At 42.7% G+C, this 20,672-nt stretch overlaps 1 protein-coding gene across 4 annotated transcripts in view; it reads left to right on the top strand.

The window, feature by feature from the left end:
- ighmbp2 (immunoglobulin mu DNA binding protein 2) overlaps positions 1-20,672 on the top strand; it is a 79,868-nt gene that overhangs the window by 51,877 nt on the left and 7,319 nt on the right. For all 4 annotated transcript variants that reach the window (XM_059975508.1, XM_059975506.1, XM_059975507.1 and 1 more), the window contains 4 exons: positions 11,806-11,900; positions 13,433-13,556; positions 18,552-19,478; positions 20,321-20,499. In XM_059975508.1, coding sequence (XP_059831491.1) covers positions 11,806-11,900; positions 13,433-13,556; positions 18,552-19,478; positions 20,321-20,499 — 1,325 coding nt within the window. The remainder of the gene's footprint in view (positions 1-11,805; positions 11,901-13,432; positions 13,557-18,551; positions 19,479-20,320; positions 20,500-20,672) is intronic.

The following is a 20,672-nucleotide window of genomic DNA, read 5'->3' as shown; positions in this document are numbered from 1 at the left end:
GAAAGGGTGCAGAGGAGATTTACAAGGATGTTGCCTAGAGTAGGTTACATGGTTGGCACAACATTGTGGGCTGAAGGGCTTGTAATGTATTGTAGATTTCTACGTTCTACGCTCTATTAGGGACCATGCCTTGGATCAACAGAGGATAAGAGGTGACCTGATAGAGACGTATAAGATGATGAGAGGCATTGATCATGTGGATAGTCAGTGGCTTTTTCCCCAGGGCTGAAATGGCCAACACAAGAGGGCACAGATTTAAGGTGCTGGGGAGTAGGTACAGAGGAGACGTCAGGGATAAGTTTTTTACTCAGAGAGTGGTGAGTGCGTGGAATGGGCTGCCGGCAATGGTGGTGGAAGTGGATACGATAGGGTCTTTTAAGAAACTTTTAGATAGGTACATGGAGCTTAGAAAAGTAGAGGGGTATGGGTAACCCTAGTAATTTCTAATGTAGGAACATGTTCGGCACAACTTTATGGGCTGAAGGGCCTGTATTGTGCTGTAGGTTTTCTATGTTTCTATGATAGAGCTGACTAATGTTATGAATTTCTGCAACTTATTTCAATCTTGTGCAGAAGCAACCAGTTAGAATGCTCTCTGTGGTATATTTATAGAGGTTTTTGGGTGATTTAGTTGACAAACAAAATCTCCTCAAACTCCTAATGAAGTATAGCTGCTGCCTTGCCTTCTTTATAACTGCATCAATATGTTCTGTCCAGATGAGGTCCTTGGAGATATTGACACCCAGGAAATTGTTCACTCTCACTACTTCTGAACCCTCTTTGAGGGTTGGTTTGTGTTCCCTCATCCACCCTTCAGCTTTTTGGTCTTGCTGACGGTGAGTGCAAGCAAGGTTGTTGCTGCGACACCACTCTACTAACTCGTATGATATAGGCCTCCGTTAGTCTCGATAGACCATGGATTTGCGCCTTGGAAAGTTTCCAGGACGCAAGCCCCAGCAAGATTTTTTTATTGGAAGACCAGCAGTTGCTCAAGCTGCAAGTCTCCCCTCTCCATGCCACCGATGTTGCCCAAGGGAAGGGCATTAGAACTAACTGGTTTATCTCACTCCTGTACACCCTTCCGTCACCATCTGAAATTCTGCCAACAATGGCTGTATCATCAGCAAATTTATAGATGGCATTTGAGCTATGCCTAGCTTACACTGTCATGGGTGTAGAGAGAGTAGAGCAATCGGTTTTGATTGAGCCATTGAGTTTGTCTGCTAGAGACCTATTGTGGTAATGGGCAAATTATAGTGAATCCAGGTCCTTCCTGAGACAGGTGTTGATGTTAGCCATGGTCAACCTCTCAAAAGCATTGCATCACCGTAGGTATGAGTGCTACTGGATGATAGCTGTTGAGGCAGCTCATGCTGCTCCTCTTGGGTGCTGATATAATTGTTGCCCTTTTAAAGCGGGTGGAAACTTCCAAATGTAGCAGTGAGAGACTGAAAATGTCTTTGATCACCCCTGCCAGTTGGTTGGCACAAGTTTTCAGAGCCTTACCAGGTACTGCATCAGGTGGTGCCATCTTGTAAGGATTCGCCCTCTTGAAATACAGCCTGATAACTTCAGCCTCTGAGACTGAGATCACTGAGTCGTTGGATGCTGCAGGGATCCACATAGCTGTGGTCTTATTATCCCTTTGAAAGTGAACATAAAAGGCATTGAGCTCATCTGGTAGTGAAGCATCACTGCCATTCATGATGTTGGATTTTGCTTTGTGGGAAGTAATGACATGCAAACCCTGCCAGAGTTGACGTGCACCTCCCAGAATTGTTTCTTGGCACAAATCATACCTGGTTTTCTTATACAGACTTGGATTGCCAGACTTAAATGCCACAGATCTAGCTCTCATCAGACTATAAACCGTCTGGTTCATCCACGGCTTTTGGTTTGGGAATGTATACAGGTGGCCCCCATTTTCAAATGTTCGCTTTATGACAGCTCGCTGTTACAAAAGATCTACATTAGTACCTGTTTTCACTAACCAAAGAGGATTTTCGCTTTTACAAGAAAAAGACACCTGCTTTATATGTGTGTTTACCCCAAGAAAGACTACCATGACCATGAAGCCTTGTATGGGCAGTTGTATACGCATGTGTGTACATGCGTAAGTGTGTACGTGCGTATGTGTGTACGTGCACATGCGTGTACATGCAAACTTTTTTCCCCCTCCAAATCGATTTTGGCTCACTGTCTTCCCGATTTTGATAAGTGAAACTACACCATACATACAATATTTCTACTTTATATAGGCTTGTATATTTATCATATCATTTCTGGTTTTACTATATGTTAGTATTATTTTGGGTTTTATGTGTTATTTGGTATGATTTGGTAGGTTTTTTTTGGGTCTGGAAACGCTCAAAAAGTTTTCCCATATAAATTAATGGTAATTGTTTCTTCACTTTACAACATTCCAGCTTACAAACGGTTTCATAGGAACACTCTACCTTCGGATAGCGGGAGAAACCTGTAATAAGTTTACGTCTGCACATACTCATCCACATAGGTTTTAATTATGTCAGTGACAACTGTGGCATACTCATCCAGGCTTGAGATGACTCCCTGAACACAGCTTAGTCCACTGATTCAAAGTAGTCCTGTAAGAACTCCTGTGCTTCCCTTGACCATACCTTTGATCCTCACTACTGGAGCTGCAGTCCTTAGTCTGTGCCTGTACTTAAGGAGTAAGCCAGGTGATCAGATTTTTTGAAGTGTGGCCGTGCAATAGCACGGTATGCATTCTTGATCTTAGTGTAACAATGGTCCAGTGTTACTTCCTATGGTACTAGAGGTGATTTGTTGATAACAATTTTAGTTACTTTATCAAAATCTCCTGATTAAAATCTCCCAAAGTTATAGGGAAAGCATCATGAAATGTTGTTTAATGCCTGTTGACTACATCGTTCAGTTCATCTAGAGCCTGTTTGACATTACCTTGAAGTGAAATGTACACTACTACTAAAATGATCACTGAAATCTCCTGGAGCAAGTAAAATGGCTGGCACTTAATTACGAGGTGTTTGAATCTGGTGAGCAACATTGGAATAATGTCACTGACACAATAGTACACCACAAGGAGTTGATCGTGAACCATATACCTCCACCTTTGCCTTTGAGGGACTTGACTGGCCTATCTTGACGATGTATTGTGAACCTGTCAATTTGAATCACTGCATCTGGCACGGAAGGGGTTAACCAAGATTGCATAAAATAAAGGACACATGCGGTTCTAACATCCTTTTGATACAGCACCTTAGCGCTGAGATCGCCAATTTTATTTTCCAGAGACTCTACGTTTGCCAACAAGATAGTTGGTTTTGGGAGTTGAAAACATCATTTGTTTTAAATGCACCATTGGGCCAGCGCACCAACCCCTTTCGCTGGTGGCCACAAACTGGCCGATTTCCATCTGTTTTAAGCAGCGATAGACCGTTTGTTCGCATTAAAACTTCATCACTGACTGTACACATCATGGATGCAGTTGTGGTTCTCAGCCGTAGCAGGCTAAAATGAGAATATTTGATGATTTAATAAAAAACACAAAATGCTGGCAGAACTCAGCAGGCCAGACAGCATCTATGGGAGGAGGTAGTGACGACGTTTTGGGCCAAAACCCTTCATCAGGAGTGAAGTAACATGGGATGGTCGAGGAGGGATAAGAAGTGGGGGGAAGGGATGAAGTAGAGAGCTGGGAAGTGATAGGCTGGAGGGAAATGGGCTGGGGGAAGGTGGAGAATTATGGGAAATAAAAGAAAGAAAGGTAGGACTGGGGGGAGATTATAGTGAGGGGGGGAAGAGATAATACTATAATAACACTATATAATACTAATAACACTAGATAACACTATAATCTCACTCCAGCCCTACCTTTCTTTCTCTTTTATTTCCCATAATTCTCCACCTTCCCCCTAGCCCATTTCCCTCCAGCCTATCACTTCCCAGCTCTCTACTTCATTCCCCTCCCCTTCTTATTCCCCCTCGACCATCCCATGTTATTTCACTCCTGATGAAGGGTTTCGGCCCGAAACATCGTCACTACCTCCTCCCATAGATGCTGTCTGGCCTGCTGAGTTCTGCCAGCATTTTGTGTTTATTTATTTCCAGCATCTGCAGATTCACTCGTGTTGCTGTTATATTTGATGATTTCTATCCTATTCGATGAAAGCTGCCATTGTCCATGGCATTGGCAACCTGGAAGCATATAAGGGAGAACAGTTTACTTTGTCCTGGCTCTGAACAATTTTACTTTCTTCAAAAAGGTTTCTTCTTAATTATGTCTGTTCTGAAAAATAGCCTATCTAATCTTTCCTCATTTCTAAAATTTTATCCTGCTAATATCCTCATTGCATCTTCTGCACGCTGTCCAACACAGTCTCATCTTTCCAGCAATGTGATGACCAGAATTGTATGCAGTCCTCAGGTTCTAACTAGCTAGGTCTACTCTTCTATCAAAACTTTCCTGCTTCTGTATCCCATGTCTCAGATATTAAAACACACCAATGTCCTTTTAACCATCTTATCGACCTGTCCTGCTAGTTTTAAGCTTCTGAGGACACATTTTTCAAGGTTTCTTGTTCCTCCCAGTATCCTCACTTTTATTGTACATTCCCTTGCCTTATAGCACCTCCATAAATGCATTTCAACTCACTCTTTTAAGTTGAATTCCATTTTTCTGCTAAACTGATTAGATCATAAATACTTTCCTGCAGTCTAATGCTTCCCTCTTTAGCTTCAAGGATGCTAATACTGTAATGCTTATTGCTATTATATTTTTTCACAGCCTTATTTCTTATCAGCAACAATGACATCACAACCCCTTTGATAAGGGAGGTACAAGGTCCTTTACTCAGCAACTATTTTGTTTTTTAAAAAGTCCTTCCAAATTCAGTTTAGGAACTTTATACCTTTAAACCTGTGCCTTCTACTTCAGTTTGCACATTTAATTATCCTAATATTCCTACTTATGTGGATTCTGTCCTATCTTCCTTGGACTGCAGAGATCCACAATACCTCAGAGAGCTGTGGAGATGTATAATACCATCTAGTTATTTGCTCAGTAATCTGTAATACACTATCAATATTATGGTTGCCATTTTCTTGTTCTTCAGCACATAAGCCTTCATTCCTGACATCTAAGATTGTTTCTTAAACTATGAATGTATGCCTATTTTTTTTTTAAATCTCGCACTCTCGATTTAATCTGAGAAACCTGTAACCAGAGTCATTGACCAGTGCTTCCTAAGTAACACACATAAAATGATGGAGACCCTTCCTCGGCCAGAAACATCAACTGTTTATTCATCTCTATAAGTGCTACCTGACCTGCTGAGCTTCCCCAGCATTTTATGTGTTTTGCTTTGTATTTCCAGCATCTCCCAGAATTTCTCATTCTGTGTTTCCTGCTTCTCTTCAAACTATATTTCACACTGTATAGATGGAAAGATAATATTGTGGTGAGCTACTTTCCAGTGCACTCGAACCGGCTCACAAAATGGCGCGCGCCAGCATTGAGGACGGCCCCAAAAAGGGCACCAGGCCTTCTTCACCAGCAAGGGGAAAAGCTCGTGCGCAGGAAGAGACTGTGAATATGTGCCCCCTACAGCATTCCTGCTCGGTGGGGGGGGGGCGGAAACGGGAAGGCTCAAAAAGCGAGGCCGCGAAGTTTCAATAAATCTTTTACGCAACTGCAACTCACCCTCTGCGTGTCGTTATTCCAGCGCTGTGTGTAGCACACCGCTACAATTGGTGACCCTGATGACCCAAAAGGTACTTGGATTGAAGATGAATGACGCTGCATCTGTTCATGCAGTTTTGTTGAAACTGCCAAGCTTCTGGACGCTGCGACCTCACCTATGGTTCCAACAAGCAGAAGCCCAATTCCACATTTGGCAGATAACCTCCGATTCCACACATTACTACTACATGGTGAGCTCCTATGTAGGAAACAACCACCCAGGTTGAGGAGTTCATACAGTCGCCCCCGGAGGACGGCAAATACACAACATTCAAAGCCTTGCTCATAAGGACTTTTGGACTCTCACGGCGCGAGCGAGCTGCCCGCTTACTGCACTTGGATGGTTTGGGAGACAGGCCGCTGTTGGCATTAATGAATGAGATGCTGGCCCTGGCTGAAGGACACAAACCCTGCCTCATGTTTGAGCAAGCATTCCTAGAGCAGCTGCCCAAGGACGTCCGCCTGCTGCTGTCCGACGCGGGTATCAGTGACCCCAGGAAGGTGGCGGCCCAGGCAGATGTGCTGTGGAAAGCCAAGAAGGAGAGTGGGGTGTCCATCGCACAGATCACCAAGCCACACGCCCAACAGCAGACCAGACCATGCCCGGCAGCAGTGCCCACAAAATCCAGAGGCAGGAGTGCGAAGGCCAATGAACAATGGTGCTTCTACCACCAGCGGTGGGGCACAGAAGCCCGCCGCTGTAGCCCGCTCTGCAACTTCCCGGGAAACACCAGGGCCAGCCGCCACTGATAGCTACGGCGGCTGGCCATCAGGATAGACTCCTGTATGTCTGGGACAAATAGTCGGGACACCGTTTTTTGGTCGACACTGGAGCTGAGATCAGCATCTTACCTCTGACGAGTTACAACACCTGCAACAGAGAACAGGGACCCACCCTGAGGGCAGCAAATGACAGCAGAATATGGACCTACGGCACCTGTACGGTGCGGCTACAGTTCGGCTCCAGCCGGTTCACGTGGGACTTCACACTGGTCGCTGTGGCCCAACCACTCCTGGGGGCGGATTTTTTGAGAGCTCACAGCCTGCTGATCGACCTGCAAAGGAAGAGACTAGTCCACACCAAGACTTTTCAAACGATCTCCCTGGGTGAAGCCAAGTTGCCAGCCTGGACTCCATCACGCTGTCCGACAGTGAATTCACCTAAGTCCTGGTGGACTCCCATCAGTTCTGGTACCGCAGTTCACGGCAGCCATGCCCAGACAAGGAGTACAGCACCACATCCCGACCCAGGGACCACCCCTCCACGCCTGTGCTTGAAGGCTTTCCCTGGACGAGCTCCGACTGGCAAAGGAGGAGTTCAAGAGGATGGAGGAATTGGGGATCATACAGCAGTCCGACAGCCCATGGGCCTTCCCCCTGCACATGATGCCCAAAGAGACAGGGCTGGAGACCATGAGGCGACTACCGCAGACTGATTGAGGCTACAACACCGGATCGCTACCCTGTGCTGCACATTCAGGACTTTGCAGCAAACCTGCACAGCGCACGGATCTTCTCCAAGGTAGACCTCGTCCGGGGATACCATCAAATCCTGATGCATCCAGACGCCATTCCCTAAACAGCACTCATCACTCCGTTTAGCCTTTTCGAATTCCTCCGAATGCCATTCGGCCTAAAGAATGCTGCACAGATGTTCCAGCGGTTAATGGACGCGGTGGGACGCAACCTGGACTTCACTTTCATCTATTTGGACAACATTCTCATAGCCAGCAGAAGTCGTCAGGAGCATCTGTCCCACCTCCGTCAACTCTACGCCCGACTGAGTGAATACGGCCTGACAATTAACCCGGCCAAATGCCAGTTCAGACTTGACACCATTGACTTCCTGGGCTACAGGATTACTAAAGACGGGGTAACCCCTCTGCCTGCCAAGGTAGACACGGTCCGCCACTTCCCCCGACCCAACACACTCAAAGGCCTGCAGGAATTCATGGGTATGGTGAATTTCTACCACCGCTTCCTCCCCTCAGCAGCCCAAATCATGCGCCCCCTGTTCACCCTGATGTTGGGTAAGGGCAATGACATTACCTGGGATGAAGAGGCCGCAGCCGCTTTCGTTAAAACCTAAGAAGCCTTGGCAAATGCCCCGATGCTAGTGCACCCCAGAACAGATGTCCCTGCCGCCCTCACAGTGGACGCATCCAACACAGCAGTCGGAGGGGTGCTGGAACAACTCATCGAGGGTCGCTGGCAACCCCGGCGTTCTTCAGCAAACACCTACGACCACCCGAACTCAAATACAGTGCTTTCGACCGGGAGCTGTTGGCACTATACCTGGCAATCCGGCACTTCAGGTACTTCTTAGAAGGTAGGCCCTTCACCGCGTTCACGGACCACAAACTGCTTACCTTTGCATTCATGAAGGCGTCCGATCTCTGGTCGTCCCGCCAGCAGCGACATCTGTCCTACCTCTCCGAATACACGACGGACATCCAGCATGTCTTGGAAAAGGACAACGTCGTGGCGGATGCACTATCCAGACCTACCATCCAGGCCCTGTCCCAGGGGATGGACTATGCAGCGGAGGCGCAGCAGGCAGATGTTGAGATCCCTAGTCACAGAACTGCAGTCTCCAGTTTGCAGCTTCAAGACTTCCCCGTAGGCCCAGGTGAAAGGACCCTACTGTGTGATGTAGCTACTGGCCAACCTTGCCCCATCATCCCGGCCGCCTGGCGGTGGTGAGGTTTCGACTCCATTCACAACTTAGCGCAACCCTCCATCAGGTTCGTTTGGTACGGACTCCGCAAGCAGGTCAGTGAATGGGCCAAAACGTGCATGCAGTGCCAAACAGCCAAGGTGCAGTGGCACACCAAAGCCCCGTCTCAGCAGTTCCACTCCACCCGCCAGCGTTTCGCTCACATTCATGTGGATATTGTGGGGCCCCTGCCAGTGTTACGAGGAGTGCAGCACCTCCTGACTATCGTAGACCGGTTCACAAGATGGCCAGAGGCGGTCCCGCTCACCGACACCACCTCCGAATCTTGCGCCCGAGCACTGATTACCACCTGGGTATCTCGCTTTGGTGTGCCGGCCCACATTACCTCCAACAGAGGCGCCCAGTTCACCTCCAGCCTGTGGTCAGCTATGGCCAGCCTTTTAGGGACACAGCTACACCACACAACTGCCTACCACCCACAGTCGAACGGGCTAGTGGAGCGTTTCCACCGTCACCTGAAGTCGGCTCTCATAGCCTGCCTGAAAGGACCTAACTTGGTGGATGAACTTCCCTGAGTCCTGTTTAGAATCCGCGCAGCGCCCATAGAGGATCTGCACACCTCGTCAGCCAAGTTGGTGTACGGCGCACCCCTGGTTGTCCCAGGAGAGTTCATACCAGCCCCAAGGGGGCAAGAGGAAGAACCCGCAGCAGTCCTGGACAGACTACGCAAGAGGCTCGGTAACCTGGCCCCCATACCCACTTCGCAGCATGGACAGAGCCTGACCTGCAGCACTGTAAGTTTGTTTTTGTACGACGGGGCGGACATCGGGCACCACTACAGCGGCCCTACGAGGGGCTGTTTAAGGTGATCAGGAGCAACGGGTCCACGTTCGTGCTGGACATTGGGGGGGAACAGGAGGTTTTCACAGCGGACTGACTCAAACCGGCCCACGTGGACTTGGCGCAGCCGGTTGGAGCTCAGGCACCGCGGCGCAGAGGCAGACCTCCCAAACAGAGGCCGACTCAGACTGTGAACATTGGGGGATGTATCACCAGTTCTGGGGGTGGGGGGGGGGTTATGTGGTGACCCTCTTTCCAGCGCACTCGAACCGGCTTACAAAATGGCGCACACCGGCAGAGTGGCCGGCTCCAAAAAGGGCACCAGGTCTTCTTCACCAGCAAGGGGAAAAGCCCTTGCGCGTGAAGGGACTGTTAATATGCGCCCCCTACAGCATTCCTGCCGGGGGAGGGCGGAAATGGGAAGGCTTAAAAGCGAGGCCACGAAGTTTGAATAAATCTTTTATGCAACTGCAGCCCACCATCTGCGTGTCATTATTCCAGCACTGTGTGTAGCACACTGCTACAATATTTAACTTTCCTTTGGCTTTAAATTATTTGCCTTATTCATACTATTGCTTACATTCAGGTGGATTCCCAAGTCTACTTTACAAACTTGAGTTGCCCTGAATTCCATATCTAGCTCTTTTCTAACTTCTGGATCTTTGCTTTGATTCCCAAACTGTTGCAAGTCAGTTTAAGCAGACTTCGATGGCAGCAGGAAACAGCAGTGAAGAATCTGGTTATGATTGTGTTAAGGTGTCTAAGTCAGATTTCAATGCATTTATTTATCACTTGTACATCGAAACACGGAGTAAAATGCGTTGTTTGTGATTGGATGTGCTGGGGCAGCCCACAAGTATTGCCACGTATTCGATGCCAACAGAGCACACCCACGGTGTTCAGTAGAACAACAAAAACAAAACAAAACAAATCAGCAACAGCAAAGCAAGCCTAATTCCCACGCACTATCTAACTATAAAACACACTCACACGCACACACACAAACCCTCCAAGCTTCTAATCACTAGTCTTTGGCTTCAGCCTTCGGGTCTTGACATCTGGACTTGCTGACTTTGGTTTTTAACCATCAGGCAGCAGATCCTTTGCAAATTACAGCTTCTGTACTCTTTCCTTTCTAGCAAGTGTCCTTTCCAAGGCTGAAATTGCATTTCTTAAGCGTGATGACCTTTTCATATTAATCTGTTGACCAATTAGCTTTTCCTTGCTCTTGTATTGTTTAATATTGTTTGTTCACTTTAGGTATTAATCTTTTCAAATTTGCCATCATTATTTTTCTGCTAAACAGACCAGCCCTATGTACTTTACAGACTTGAAACTCCTCTTCCTAGCAGCAAATGATTATCTTAGACATTTCCCTTGTGATAGTAAGACCCAGTTGAACATTGATAATACAAAACGCTGCAAGTCCATTTTCCTTGCTATTTGGTGAGATAGAAGGCGGGGAAGCTGCATGGCCTTGGTCATAGCAAGGACTAGGCCTCAAGCTGAAGGCTTGCCTGTTGCAGCAGTTCTGGAGTGAAGATACTGGAGGTGGGGTACTGTGGCATCTATGCTGGGTTGGGACTTGCCCCTTCTGTCGGTGCTGCTTTTCAGTGTTTAAATGGTAGAATGACAGTCTGGATTGTGTCCATGGACGCCACATTACACCGCCTCCGGTCATCTGAGGACTGCTGAGAACTGCATGTTTTTGTCGATAACACCAATACACCATCAATTTACAAGCATGGCACTCAGGAACTTGGGCTATATATATATGTTTTTTTGTGTTACTGTATGTTATCTTTTATATGTGCCTTGTGTTATGTATTGACTGTCGGTACTGGTGGACTGGAGGACTGGTGTTTTGTGAATGATAATTAAGCTTAAACTTGAGCTTTCCATTCCTTGAAGATGCTCTTCCAATATTTGAATCTATCCAATCAAGCATGCACAAATATTGTAGTAGCAATATCCCTCTTACCACTGTGATATAGCTAATCCATCCATTCTCATCAACTTTGACTTCTCTGCAATCTTCGCTGATCTCCATTGCCTCCCTGTTAAACAGGCCCTCAGTCTTCTATTTTCTCATTTTTTCTAAACTTTCCATCGTTAAGCTCTTTCACATCTCAATTGTTTTCTCCAGCCTGCAAGATATTTATGCCACTTCATATTTAATTGTGGGCATTCCATATTTAATTATTCCAGCATTGACGGCTGGGCATTCAGCAGTAGCACCTAAGTTCTTGAATCTCCTGCCAAAGTCAACCTCTCTTTCTACATTTTGACTTTAATTCTATCCTTTTGCAGACATTTTCTCGGTTTACCTATGAAAAACTTGGAGAAGCATGGGAAAATGAACATAATGTCCGTTTTTGTTTGCAAGATTGTTCCATTAAGCTAAAATATTGGTGGATATGGGATTGTATGAATCTGTTTTGACACATGAAGAACTTCAGGTCCAATCAAGTAAAGCCATAAATATAATAAGATGAATTCTTTGATTTTAATTGTGATATCATGATTTGTGCTGCTTCTATTTTAGGTGAGGTTCAAATTGTGGTAAAGCATATTCAAGCTCTGACTGAAGCTGGCGTCTGTCCGAAGGATATTGCTGTGATAACGCCATACAATTTGCAGGTACTGTGCCTGATTTTTTCCCCTGAAGTTCTATATAGGCAATACAGGTATTTGGTACTTAATTTTTAATACTGAAATACTATTAAAGCAATCAAATTTTAAAAGTTCAGATGTTCTGATAGAGATGATAATTCCAAAGTGTAGGTATGAATTTACTGGCAGATACTACTTTGTTTATTGACTGCTGGAATGTAATTTATATCATTTGAAGATGTTGCATGTGGGGATGATGGTGCTTTGTTGGCCACTGCACATCACTTTCCTTCTGGCCACATCCCAAATGTTCCATCATGCATTGCAGATGTTGTTTGCATTTAACATCAAGTCTGCACAAAGTGATTTAGCCAGTTTTTATGTAATGTTTTTTGGTTTACAAGGAAAGTTCATGATGCCGCTGATAGAGCAGCCGCCTCATGTCTCCAGTGACCTGGGTTCTGTCTTGACCGACTAACTCTGTAGAGGTTGTAGATCCTCCTCATGGGTTTCCTCTTAATGTTCTGGTTTCTAGGAGAAGGTGCAAGGTTCAAAGTACATTTATTATCAAAGTACATATACATTAAAGAACTTTTGAGATTTGTTTCCTAACAGGCAGCCATGAAACAAAGAAGCCTAGAAAAACATTTAATAAAAACGACTGTCAAACATCCAAGTGTAGAGAAAAAAACACACAAGTCAAACAAACAAACAAACAATAAACGCAAGCAAATAGCATTCTGAATTGAAGTCCGCAAAGAGAGTCCTCAGATCAGTGCAGTGCGGAGGAGCGAGCTAAACCAGTCCATTCCTCACCTTGGGTCCCAACGTCCTGACGTTTTCAATCTGGCCCGGCACCCAAATCCAAACATCGGGATCAGTCGCTTTGATGTGCTCTGGGGCCTGGACCCCACCAACTCGATTCGGCCCAGCACTTAAATTGATCAAACCACAGATCTTCCTTGCTCAAGGTAAAGGATCCTGCTGTCTCACCTCGCCTCAATTCTGCCCCATTGAAATGCCTCCATGGCCAAACTGAAGTTACAGACTTAGTTGTTAGTTGTTTTCCTTGTTTCATTAGATGGTAGCCAGAAGTTGCTGAGATTAAGCAGCACCATCTTAAACTGGAAGATCAGGTTTCCAGAATGCTTTCTGCTTTGAAAGCTCTAGTAACCTCATTCCAAGTTGGCATTTCTGACTCTTCGTAGTTCTGGAAAAAGTACATTTAAGAGTCTGTGCACCAGTTTATTCAGGTGAATTTTAAGGGCTTTCCTTTGTCTAAGCCAATCTTCCTAGTTCCGTGTATAAGAGTATAAGAATTCCGTGTATACTGCATAGATTGCATGATTTCCTTTAAGTATCATGCAAGTGCTCAGTTTAGCAGAATTTGTTTACATTTCTGGTAAGTTGAGAATGTTGTAGCAGAGATATAACTTGAGAAGGGGATAGTGGGATAGAAGTAAGATAAATTAGGATGAATCTTGGCACAAGGTATAGAAGCTGTAGTTTAATTTAGTTGTGTTTATTGTTTGTTGAAAATTAAATTTCTTGTTAAACAGGTACAACTCCTGAGAAAAGAACTCTCCAGCAAGTACCCAGAGCTGGAAATTAAGTCTGTAGATGGGTTTCAAGGAAGAGAAAAAGAGGCTGTTGTTTTATCCCTCGTGAGATCCAACAGAAGAGGTATGTACTGAGGCTCGTGTAGTATGAGGCATGTGTCTCTCGTTCAGTAAGTCAGGTAATGTTTTGAATCAGTGACCTTTGAGCACATTGAAATGTTGCTTGAATTCATTTATTGACATTTGAGTTTTTTTTGTTTGGAATCGTAAATACAATGTGTGTACCTCCCTATGCGAAATAAGATTTTTAAAACCTATATTTTGGAGCCTTTTGTGACCGCATGTCATAAATACTTTCTAATTAATTGCTCTTGTAGTTATTCTGTAAAGTATTAACAGTGCCCACCAATAAATATTACTATTGTTGAGAGAGGAAAATGGGAGGAGCATAGAATAGCACCCACACACCATGGCCACATATGACTTCCAACTCACTGCTTTAGTACTGGATGTTTATCCTCAACCAAAGATAGTCAGAGACATTGCTCATTTAGTCATTATTTGCAAAATAACAAAATGTCCTCATGTTATTGAGATCCAATCTCACTTGTGAGGTTGAAAGAGAGAGATGTATAGTACATCCTGTTGAAAGATTGCAAAGGTGAACAAATAATGTAGTTTGAGAACTAGGTGGTAGAGTATTCAGGAGAAAAAGTATAAGTATTCATAGCAAGAAGTGAGCTGCCTTGTATCCTTGTGCAGTGGGAGGAGATGCTTGCAGGAGTGACGAAAGACCTAGCAATTACACATAAAGTGAGATTTGGAGAGGAATCTCAGTCCTGCTGAGGTAATTAAATTGAACAGATTTATTTGCTGAACCAAATGCACACCTCCAGGTTCTTTGCATGAATTCCATGTGACTTCCTATTACCATGACCAGTTTGTTGATGACCTCCTGCACTCAACAGCTTTTATCCTGTCAAGCTCCAGTAATTATTGCATTATAGGCAACCCTCTTAATGTGCTCCTAAATTTGTCCAGGTGTTGACATATGCCACAAGAACCTAGGACTGGGGTTGTTGGATTTTGTCATGCCCTGTTGTTAAATGTGCTTTGCATAGCTGTTCTTAATGTTAGTTTCCCAAATAATGTCTATTTATTTTGTTAAATCCCTATTCACTGCCTTTCTAAATGACAATGTATGCTGGCCTCTGGAACTTCTTCCAATATCTTGCCCATCACTGGGATTGGAGTGACTAACCTTTAATTACTTTGAAGCAATAATAGCATTTTAGCATCCAAACAAAATGGAAGATGGACATCAGATCCACCAGTTTGTCTCTTGTTACTTCTAATAGCCTGAAATTGTTCAATTTAGGTATTGGTTTACTTTCTCTGCTAACCTTTGTAATATTTTCCCACAGTATGTTTATCTCATCCATTATGTCATACGCCTCCTACTGATGTGAGAGCAATATTGGCTCCGCGCACTGGTTACTTATTTTGTATTTTCCAACTCTATGTATTTATAAATCCTTCTGTAGTGTTTTTTTTCCAAGACCTATTATTTTCCTTTATTTTGTTCATCCTTTTATTGGAATTGGTTTATTATTGTTACAAGTAGAGTGAAAAGCTTGTGTTGCATATTGTTCGTACAGATGAAATCATAACACAGTGCATTGAGGTAGAACAAGGTAAAACAATAACAATAAAGATCAAAGTGTAAAAGCTTCAGAGAAAGTGCATTGCAGGTAAACAACAACGTGCAAGATCATTACAAGGTTGATAGTGATGTTCATTTTATCGTAAAAGAAACCTATTTAGGAGTGTGATAACTGGGATTAAAAGTAGTATTTGAGCTTAGTGGTACATGCTTTTAGGCTATTGTATAATTGGCCCGATCGGAGAGGGGAGATGACAGAATGTTCAGAGTGTGTCTGTTCTCTTTGATAATTGCTTACTGCAGTACTTAGCTCTTGACATAAAACAAATTTTTCATTTTCTGTTGCATGCGTGCCTCCACATCTGAGGTCTTGTACTTTATGTGTAAACATGTTTCCATTTTTGCCTGCTGAAGAAAACTGATTTGGTAGCTTTGTGACTGAAATGGCCACCTGATTTAACCATGAGAACAGAAGTATTAGCTTTTGTGTGGATAGATGCAAAGAAAAGATAAAGTACTTGAAGACTGCTGTTAATAACTTCATTTCATTATTTAGCATGTTTCCCGCTATACAGTAATAACTGTTGAAGAATTTATATTAAATCAAAATATTGGCAGTCATTGAATAGCTCAAAAAGTACATTTACAGTGTTGAGATCTGTAATGGTGAAATAAATGTCTCATGGCAATTCATAATCTTGCCATATTGGTGAATATTGATGCCAGTAGCTTCCTTAAAGTTGTTATAGTCGGGGTGGGGGGGAGGGTGTAATTGGGTATAAGCTTCCATTACCCATTAAATGCACCCAATGGTGTGCATCCCAAATAACCTCTGACAACCAAGTCCAGCTCCTGGCCTTCACAGGTAGCTTAGGTACTAAGCCCAGCGGAAACATTTCTACTGACGGAAGAGCAAAGGTGGGTTAACTGGCTCCTTAAAGCTAGTTGCTTCAGGCAGATGGGGTTCATCAGACGTGGTTGGCAACTCATCTAGGATAAGGGTACCCACTCACAGCCAAGACATCAGGAGTTAACACCAAGGAAATATTCGGAACTGGAGTCCATAAGGTAGTGCTACGTTGAGTTCAATGTTGAAGTCCTGAGACACTGCTGGTGCCACAATGTATTGGTCTCTGCTGTTCCTTTGGGTTATCAGCTGTGTAGAGAGGAGGAGCCTGCTACATGGGCAACAGCTTGCTCTCCACATTGTACTGCCTTAGCTTGCATACTGGCCGGCATATCATGTAGAGAGCTAGAATGCATCATCCATGGTCCAATATTTTCTATTTTTGTGATAGACAGGCAAGCCTGCCCCATGCATCTGTGGTGTACTTTGTATCACGATACCCATGCTGTTTGTCTTGTCTGAAAGCCATTTCATAACAGATGAAAATAATAAGGGAATTTTGGAGAAATGATCTGGAACATCCCTTCCACTTCCTTGACCCTTTAGGTCACAGTAGTTTGGGAGAACATCCTGCTTCTATGCACACCGTGCACGAAGAAGATTGCACATGATATATCTGGAAGAGATGGGACATGAACAATAATGTCAGAAAGTTCATAAATCCTACTCTTACATGTGTTTACTACTTCCGGCATAATGGTCTTTGTCTTGTTACCAAAAGATCAGCTGAATTCCTGTGCCTCAGAATGAATCTAATGCACGATGAACCTTCAGTTAGTTTGCTACAAACTTATATTTTGATAATAATGGTAAATTCCAGTGTATTATTTCCAGCCCCCAGCACGGGGTAGTAAATCAGGATTATTCATTTCTCCAGAGATCAGCTCTCATTACACAGTATTGATTATTATAGATTCACTGGCAAAACTGAATAGTAAGCAAGCAAGACCCAGGGCTGCTAGCCAGAGGAAAAATAGCTTGTGGGAAGAAATAAAAGTTTTTATAAAATGGTTTGTATTGGAATTGTGAATGAAATTTTTGAAAATATTTTGTAGTTTTGTTAAATGTATTTGTTGTAAATGATATGCATTGTGTACTTAAAATTGCAGATAGCAATGCTTTTTGAATGTCAAATATCATACAGCAAATATCCAGCCATCATCTTGACAAAGTTCCAGTGATTATTTTCTTTTTAGTTGCTCATCTTCACTTTTTCAATGCAGGTTGTTCTGTGAATTTACTGGCAACTGTTCAGATACACATCAACTTTGACAATGTGTTCTAAATCGTCTTAGATGCTGCCTGACTTAGTAAAACTTAGCATAATGTCTCATACTTGGCTTATGTGGGCAGTGAGCAATATTTTGAAGTGGCATAAATACTTCCTCTGAAAATGATTGAGATGGAGTCTTTAAGTAAACTGGAGTTGATATAATAAATGTAATATATAAATTGTAAGTAACTGATAATAAATAAAGAGCAAATTGTTTCCTTAGGTAAGTAAGTTGTTAATCAGAAGACTTAAATGGTAAGATTTAATTTTACGTGTTGTGGTATACAAGAATGTATGGTCAAAAAACCAGAGGCAGATTCTGGCATAATTTTCACGGGGTCCTGGAGATATTCTAGTGAAGGAAATATTTGCAGAGCTATCAATTATTAGAGAGCAGGTACAGACAAGATGGGTTTAATGGCCAACCCTTGGAATCTATTATTTTATTATAATATTTGGACTTCGCTGAGATGGTAAAACTTATTGCTTTGACATGCAATTTGTAGGTAATGAGAACAGGGGCCTATTAAATTGATTTGAAGTTGTCCATTGCCGGTGTTTCAGGTGTCGCCCTTTTTCTCTTCTCCCCGTTGTGTTTGACCGTGAGATCTTTGCAGTCAAAGAATAATACAGCATGGTAACAAACTCTGTATCCTAACTTGTCCATGCCAGCTGAGGTGTCCTCCTGTCCAAATGTCTTCTGAATGATACTTCTCCTGCCTAAACTCCTTTCTGGAAACTCATTCCATATATGCATCTGCCTCTGCATGAAGAAGTTGCCCATAATGTCTCTTTAAAAATTTTCTCCTCATCTTAAACTTATGCAGTCTAATTGTTGGTGCCCTTTCCTAGGAAGGAAGACTAACATTCACACTGTTTGCAGTATTTCTTTATGGTCATCCTAGTCTTCTACATTCCAAGGAATGAATTCTAGCCTACCAAACCTCTCCCTTTAACTCAGGCCCTCGAGTCTTGGCAGTATTCTTATAAATCGACTTTGGACTCTTACCAGCTTAATGATATTTTGGAATTGAAGTTAATCTGAGTTGCAAAGTTGAAGAGCCATAAAATGGGTAATATTCTATCAATTACATATTACAAATTCAGACCATAATTCACTTCCACTGCCTTCAATAGAATTGACTATTAGGTAAGAATTGTACTCAACTGTTCCAGAGAAGTTGTCCATTCTTAGTAACCAATGTCAGTTTCTACTCTGTTTTGTTATGGTTGCATCACTCCCTTCAGAGTACTAGCACTTTGATCCATTTTTCAGGTGAAGTGGGCTTTCTGGCTGAAGACCGAAGAACAAATGTAGCAGTAACTCGTGCGCGACGCCACTTGACGGTGGTTTGTGATGTAGTCACGGTCAGCACTCACCCATTTTTGAAATCCCTAGTCGACCACATCACAGAACATGGGGAAGTACGGACTGCTTTTGAATACTGTGATGACATTGTGTCAGAACACTACTCACATCCAGTCCTTCCAGCTGAACAAAAGAAAACAAAAGATCATTTAGTGCAAAAAAGCGACAAGGGCTCAAATAGTGACAAAAGTGTGATGGTCTCAAAAGTAAATAAAGATTCAGCAAACCATAGTAGTCAAAAAGCGGAAATTAGTAAGAAGAATGCAGATCTAGAAAGCTGCAAAATACAAAAAGAGAATGTCATTTCAGAAACAAAAGAGAAAAGTACCGAGACTATAAATGTAAAAGATAACTCTGGGAAGCTTAAGGATCAAATAATGCGATTTATAGAGGATAATGCAACAAATAAATTTGAATTTCCTCCATCACTCAATTCTCATGACCGTTTGTTAGTGCATCAGATCGCAGAAGAGCTTGGTCTTGAACACTTTAGTGTGGGTGAAAACAGAGACAGGTTTATTGTCGTGGCTAAATCAGGTTTCATGGAAAGGCAAAAACAACTCCACTGTCAGGTAGACCAAAAGTGGGTGGGTGTGCCTCTCAAACAGAGTGATTGTGACCCTCAAATTTCTGTGGAAAATGAAAAAGAACAGATTCTTGTTGAGAAGGAAGGACCACAGGACATTAGTTCTTGTGCTTCTCAATCTAAGCTGGATCTAAAGACTCTGCATATTGAAAGGATGCAGCGGGAACAAGCCAAGAGAGAGGAGCAAGCAAGGCAGAAGCAGAATTCTACTAACACTGCTTCTCTGAAATCAAAAAATAAAAAACATGGTATGTATTTGTGTTGCTTCTTAAAGAAAAATCAAGCTGCTGATCTTGTTTTAAAACCTAGAGGAGTAGAGTTTATAGAGTGCAAGCCTTACCTCTGATAAATAGGGTTGAATATTTAGATCTATCAAAATTCCTACCATATATTTTTGATATTTATTTCTGCTTTGTTCTTGTCAAATTAAGTATTTCTTTCATAACTTGGTCCTGTTCTTGAAATGCTGTCCTTAATATTATTTTTAAATTGATTTAAAGGTATCTTATTAATCTATGAACAGATTTAGCAGGACAGTGAATGAATTTGTATTAACCATTGCAGGCTTATAAAACCTAGTACTTCGCAAACCCTCGGTCTTCTCTGCTCAGTGTTAATATATAACAAATCACTGCTCTTGCATAAGCCGGAACTTATCCAATATAGAATCTGTTAGTATAGAACTATTCTTTAAAGTAATTTTAAATATTGAAGAAAATAGTTCATTACAGTAACATTAAAGAATTTTCATTTGCAAAATTAGCTGCCTGATAGTGTGATATAATGTTAAAACCATGTTTTATTCTATTAATTAGCGGCTGCTTTAGTTACTTTCTATTGTCTTGTCTGCAGTTAAATTTGATGAGCAGTACATTAACCTCATTGAAAAATACCTACAATATTTTAAGTGACTGTGTTATGGGAATGCTTAACTTTTTTTTATGACCGAACTATCTGAAATATGAAATGTCATTTAAGTTTAGCAGTGAAACTTGGCATTGTAACTGCAACAATTTGGGTATGTTTTTTCACTATTTTACTGTAGATCAAACAAAAAGGTACCTTTCATCCCTAACTGTTTGTTTCATAGGGAAAACCAAAGATGGCCTTGCAAGTGGCACAGAAGAGGACTTCGATGCGCTCATTGCTGCAACAATAAAAGCAGACAGTATTTGTGCTTATTTGAAGTGCAGTGGGAGTGTTCGTACCATTGGACAACATTGCATCCACTGTAACAAACACTACTGTCTCAGCCATCACATCCCTGAGGTATGAGCTTATCATTAAAAGCAAATATTAACTCTTTCACCAGTCTATAGAATTAAATTATTAGTCAGATAGTTTAACTGGATATTTCTGTATAATATCAAAATGACTCACGCCTATTCATTCTTAGTTATTTCAGTACTTCAAAATTTAATATTTATGAACATTTGCATCAA

The sequence above is a fragment of the Hypanus sabinus genome, chromosome 7, assembly GCF_030144855.1.
Source record: "Hypanus sabinus isolate sHypSab1 chromosome 7, sHypSab1.hap1, whole genome shotgun sequence".
NCBI lineage: Eukaryota > Metazoa > Chordata > Chondrichthyes > Myliobatiformes > Dasyatidae > Hypanus > Hypanus sabinus.
The sequence above is the reverse complement of the archived record's forward strand: the minus strand, read 5'-3'. Positions and strand labels throughout refer to the sequence as shown.